The sequence below is a fragment of the Vicia villosa genome, unplaced genomic scaffold, assembly GCF_029867415.1.
Source record: "Vicia villosa cultivar HV-30 ecotype Madison, WI unplaced genomic scaffold, Vvil1.0 ctg.001797F_1_1, whole genome shotgun sequence".
Taxonomy (NCBI): Eukaryota; Viridiplantae; Streptophyta; class Magnoliopsida; order Fabales; family Fabaceae; genus Vicia; species Vicia villosa.
The window spans coordinates 109,911-116,045 of NW_026705732.1; the positions used below are offsets into that span (position 1 = coordinate 109,911).

At 43.3% G+C, this 6,135-nt stretch overlaps 1 protein-coding gene across 1 annotated transcript; it reads right to left on the reverse strand.

The window, feature by feature from the left end:
- Positions 1 to 1,485: 1,485 nt before the first annotated feature.
- LOC131636633 (uncharacterized) lies at positions 1,486 to 2,868 on the reverse strand. Its single transcript, XM_058907245.1, has one exon. The coding sequence runs from the start codon at positions 2,866 to 2,868 to the stop codon at positions 1,486 to 1,488; it is 1,383 nt and encodes a 460-aa protein (XP_058763228.1).
- Between the last annotated feature and the right edge of the window lie 3,267 nt (positions 2,869 to 6,135).

Here is a 6,135-nt window from a genome sequence, read left to right on the forward strand (position 1 = left end):
CTTTAAGAGGTAACCTATGCACAACAATATCAGTATCCAATCCAGGCATATCTTCGTAAGACCATGCGAAGATATCAGAATACTCCTTCAATATTTCAATCAACTTTTCTTTTACATCCTCTTTCAAAGAAGCCACTATTTTAACCTCCCTCCTCATCTCTTCGGTGCCAAGATTCACCGTTTCAATAGGTTCTTGATGTGGCTCGATCACTTTTTCTTCTTGTTTCAACAATCTGGCCAACTCATCAGGGAGTTCATGATCTTCTTCATCCCCTTCTTCAGCGATGCAGATAGGATTGTCGAAGTTATAACGAGGTATAGCAAGATCGTTATCAACAGAATCTGGAGGAGAAGTGGATCTGCATGAATTATGATTTATGCTTTATTTTAGAATGGAGGGATGATGATGAATAAGAAACGTTGCCATTTTTTATTTATTTATAAAAATGTAAAAGTAACAAAGAAAGACAGGGAACAAAAATGTTTGAATGCAAAAACGTCCTTTTATTAATGATTTTAACATTGAAAAACAACAAATGATGCCCTACATGTGTTCACCGTGTCTTGGGCAGAACATAGGAATTATTGCATGATAAACAAAAACAAATAGTATTACTCTTGATAAAAAGCAATTGAGACGATGTCCTTGGACGACCAGTTGAGAAGCTTATGTCCTGGGACACACGACTTGATCCATTCCTCGATGTCATAATCGCTATCCATATCATCATCAGCAACACATATATGATCTTTGACAATGCCAGCACTAGAGAACTTGATCAGAATGAAGATTCCAGGCTTCTTGGGGACCTCATTAGATGAACTCTGGCCCACTTGATAACCAATCCCACATTTATCCTGCTTGATCGGTAAATCCAAGACTCGGCCCCATCCTTCAGGATGACCAGACTCAACCACGGCTTTAGCTTCCTTTAGTGAAGACATGGGGGCCTCCAACTTCTTATTGTCAACATAAGGGATCTTGATAGTCTGGGCAGCCTCAAAGGCCTGGCAAGGCGTCTCGTGGACCTCTCCTTCCACCTCGATATACCTGAAGGACGCAAGATGACTTACCACGTGTTCTTCTTCCCCACATATGGTGACTATCTTTCCTTGAGTCGCAAATTTGAGTTTCTGATGTAATGTGGAAGTCAATGCCCCAGCAGAATGGATCCATGGGCGTCCCAGGAGACAACTGTAAGACGGGTGGATATCCATCACGAAGAAAGTAATAGTGAAGAGCTGAGGGCCTATCGTTATCGGCAAGTCAACCTCCCCAAACACTGATCTCTTTGAGCCATCAAAGGCTCTCACTATCAATTCACTCGGCCTTATCTCAACGCCGGAATAATCTAGCCTCATCAAAGACGACTTCGGTAGTACATTCAAAGAAGATCCAGTATCCACGAGAACACGTGATAACATAGTCCCTTTACACTCCACTAATATATGCAAACCTCTATTGTGGTTTCTGCCTTCGGAAGGCTAGTCTGCATCAGTGAATCCCAAACCCTTACCAGCGTTGATGTTTGACACCACTCCTTCAAGTTGGTTCACTGAGATCTCCGGAGGGACAAAGGCAGTACTTAGAAGTCTCAACAAAGCATTTCGATGCGTCTTCGAACACAAAAGCAACTGCAAAATCGAAATCTTTGATTGATTTTGACTCAGTTGGTCAACCACTTTATACTCACTTTTCTTGATGATCTTTAGGAACTCCTCCATCTCTTTGGTCACAGTATCTTCAGATTTAGAGCTTTGCCCCTGATCTACTGCATCTTCTGCCACTCTTTTCCCTTTAGCTTGAGCTAGAGCTTCTGTATTATCATCGGGGGTATTCTGGGGAGGATTGAAAATACGACCACTCCTTGTCATTCTTCCAACGCCAACAACATTATCCACATCTTCTTTCTCAACTGGCATTTTAATCTCATACTTGGCCCCTTGGTAGAAAACTTCTCCCCCATAATTCCATGGGACTACTTTTTCACTGTTATACGGGACGGGACCAGACAATGTAATGACCAAAGGAGGTGCTTTGGCAGGAACTGGAATATTGGCAGGAGTATACGGGATGGATGCCACATTGACTTCATTCTCGACCATTTCAAGATGTTGCACACGCTCAAACTGTAGATACCCACTATCTATCAACTCTTGAACCCCACTTTTCACCTTATCACAGACTGAGGAAATGGCCATGCAATCAGTACATAATTCTCCACAACTAGAGTATAGACCCATCCTCAATAATTCTTTCTTCAATAATGGCAACAGAGAGCCCAATTCGATCACATCCTTGACCAAGCGAGCATCTTCAACAACCTCGATGGCATTTGCAGCATGAGCTCCATGGGGAGGCATAGGATTCTGAACAACGTTAGGTCCTTGAGTAGAAGTAAACTCAATGGCCTTAGAGTCGAGAAGATTTTGAACAAGATTCTTTAATGCCTTACAATTTTCAATGCTATGTCCAGCAACCCAATTAGCAGACAGCTTAGCAGGAGTGGCCAGAGTCCTCAATTGGACCAACTTCAAATCGAGGAGATATGGCAATACTTGTGCATACTTCATTGGGATCGGATCAAAAACCCTTTCTGGAACTTTCGGTCGTTGTTGATACTGACGTGGCGGATACCCTTGTTGTTGATATTGCTGAAAAGGTGCATTTGGTATAGTCACAGCGGCTACTTGTTGATAAGCATGGCCCTTGCCTTGACCATAGTAAGCAGCACTTATTTCGCCCTCCCTTTTCTTAGCAAATCCATTGTATGGCTTCTTTCCACCAGCCCCAGAGGAGGAACTAGCAGCACTTGGATTTTGTATTCTACCAGCCTTACTTCCACTTTCAATACGTTCACCAATCATGACCAAATCGGCGAAGCTCGAGGATGCAGATCAGGCGGAGTAATATTGGCCCTCAAGAGTATTGGTGAACATATCCATCATCTCTCTTTCCAGCATAGGTGGTTGGACTCTAGCTGCCAACTCGCGCCATTTCTGCGCATATTCCTTGAAGGATTCATTAGCTTTCTGGGCTAGATTCTGTAACTGAGTGCGATTTGGTGCCATGTCAACATTATACTAATATTGCTTAATGAAGGCTTCAACCAGGTCCCTCCAACTTCGGATATTGGCCCTCTCCAATCTCATGTACCATTCCAAAGATGCCCCAGTCAGGCTATCTTGGAAGAAGTGCATCAACAATCCTTCGTCCTCAGAGTACACATGCATTTTGCGATAGTAAGCTCGGACATGTGTCTTAGGACAAGTATTCCCCTTGTATTTCTCAAAATCAGGTACCTTGAACTTCGGTGGCACACGGACGCCAGGAACTAAACCCAAGTCACTGATATCCATCCCCAGTCCTTGGCCTTCCATGGCCCTCATCCTTTCCTCCAAACCTCTAAACATCCTTCCATCATCATGTGGAAGTCCCCATTCACTCTCGGGAAACAAATCCTCGTGTCGGTCCTCTTCCAACACGGGGATAGAAGCGGTCCTTCTGATTTGTTGTGTAGGTTGTCCTTCAGGAGAAGGTTGAGGAGGCCCACGAGGATTACCTTGATTGGCAGCAGGAGGAATTACACCATGTCCTCCGTTCACAGGTTCACCATTGACACGGATATCAGCAGAATTTCTTTGCGGGGGGTCCGCATCAACCTGAGCAACTGTGTCCATTCGGATTCTGAGCTCTTCTTGGCGATCAGCCATGCCTTGCATGACCTCCATGAACTGGGCCATCTGAGAAGTAACCTGAGCTCTCATCTGGATAAGATCATCCCTTAATTGATCCATTTGCAGTGATTGATTAGCCCTTGTGTAGGAGCGATGTGTAGGTGGAGGTGCAATTGCTGAAAGAGAAAACCTGATCAGTCAAATAAGAACACCGTTTGATGTACCTATTTGTGCATGATGTATATGAGGTGCATGTGTGCATATGATGTGAGGTGCCATATCCAGAGTATCCAAAGTTTTTTAGTATTAATAAAGAATATTTAACAATGTGACAAAGGATAAGCATCAAGAGAAACAAGGGAACTAGTTCTTTTTCATTCATAACAGAAATTTAAACTTGGGCAAAGCCATACATCAACAAGATAGTTCAACAAGGGAAATAAAAGACCCCATCCAACAAGTCTGGTGGTGGTCGAGTCATACAGACTCAAACATCAATCCATCTGAATATAAAATAGAGGCCCTCCTTGTCTGAAGTGTTCATCACTCCACTTCTTGGTTTCGTTGAACAGTTTCTTGGTTACCTCTCGATCTCTTCCTTTAAGGAGACTCTGAATTACCACATCCTTCCGAAATAACTGGCTATCTAACTTCTCACAATGGGCTACCAGGGTATCACATCCTTTGCAGTCAGGGAGGGAATCTTTCTCAGACGCACTTCCCATTTCTGCTATCTGGTTTCTGAGTTTCGCATTCTCTTCTGTTACACGAGAGGTGCAGAGGTGGCTACCCTTAAGTTGAATCTCAACCGCCATCCTTTGGGTGGTTTCTTCTTCTAGTTTCTTTTTCAGACTCTTCACTTCAGCTCTAGCCTCCTTTTCTATCTTGAGTTTATAAGCCTTCAAGTCTTCTCTATACTCTCGCTTGAGTTTCTCTTCCGGCTCTTTTATTGCCTTTTTTATGATCTTCTGGTGATCCTCGACAACAATAGTAGTAGATCTTTCACCCTTTTTCAGTTCTGGTTCTCTTTTGAACTCTGGAAGATCCCCCTTTCATCATCTCGGCTTCGTGTATCAACTCAACCCTTCTCTTGTCCACAGGATAATGTCTTAGTTGTGTGTCTGGCCTCTTTTCACGCAACTGGGTGTTTTCCATATTCACTTGGGTGTAATTCTCAGCAGGCACAGTGGCAGTTAGAACCTTAGGTGGTTGCTCGTACAATGGGTTAACCTTCGGGAAGGGCAATAGGCGGTCCTTAACTCTATCTTTGACCCAATCTGTATAGGCTTGTTTGGCAACGGGATTCTTCTCACCTAGAGAAGTTTGATCATCTGTATGGATGCTATTCCAGGCACTTCTTACTTTTTCCAAACCCTCTGGATCAGTTCCCTTCTCAAAGCAAACGGATTCGAATATCTCTTTGTCCAAAGGTTTGTCTTTAAGCACAAATCCCAACTGGCGTAACGCGAGCCTCAGGTTATAATTGATAACACCTCTCGTTCCTATGAGGGGAACGTTGTCAAAACTGCCACAACGAGTTATAACTTCATCTATGCCCATTCCGATGTGACACCAGACGATGTCGTTTGCAGTAAGCCCCATGATCCTTTGAGGCCATTTCTGTGAGTCTCTTGTAGTGACAAACGCTCCGCTTTTAGGCAAGTGTGAAGAAAACCATTCGTATAGTTGTGGTAAACAACCCCCAACTGATCCTTTCTTCCCATACCTGGAATGGATGGCATAATAAGTGTCGGCCAACAAAGTGGGCACAAGATTTTGATCCATAAAGAGACAAATAGCAGTAAGATCAACAAAGTTCGGAATATTCGGGAACAACACTAATCCATAGATCATGACGGCCAGGAGAGCATTGAATTCTTTCCATTTTTCCTCAACAGCAAGGGCTTCAGCCTTCTTCATCAGAAATCTTACATAGAATCCATGAGTTCCACCATTAGGCTTCCAGTTATCCGTAACATCCTTCATGCTCAAATAAAGAGCACTAGCAATGCGATCCATTTTTGGCTTCTCAGGTACACATACAAAAGGGATTTTACGTTGAACCTTAATCTTGAGAATGTCAGCATACTCTTCAAGGGTGGGAGCCAGTTGGTAGTCTTGAAAGGTGAAGCAGCGCAACTCAGAATCATAGAACTGAAGAAGAGTATAAAGACCCCACTCATCAATACGAGTAGTCAACAAAAGCAGAATGTGGCCATAAGTCTTTCTGAACTCATCCAGATTGTGTCTAGTAACTAGGGTGCTCAACTGAACCAAAGGTGTTGCATCCCCACGAAAGAAACTGCAAGTGAAGGTACGTCTCGTAGCCTTTTTGTTGATGGTCACACTGTTAGCCATTCTTGATGGGAAGTGTTGACTTTGGATACCCTAAAAAATGGCATGCATATGAAGATTAATCTCTTTTTTCTTCCCTTTTTTTTCTCTTTCTCTTTTCTT

What these genes read in the sequence shown, in the direction of transcription:
- LOC131636633 (XM_058907245.1), bottom strand. Translation starts at nt 2,868, where the DNA reads ATGATTGGTGAACGTATTGAAAGTGGAAGTAAGGCTGGTAGAATACAA.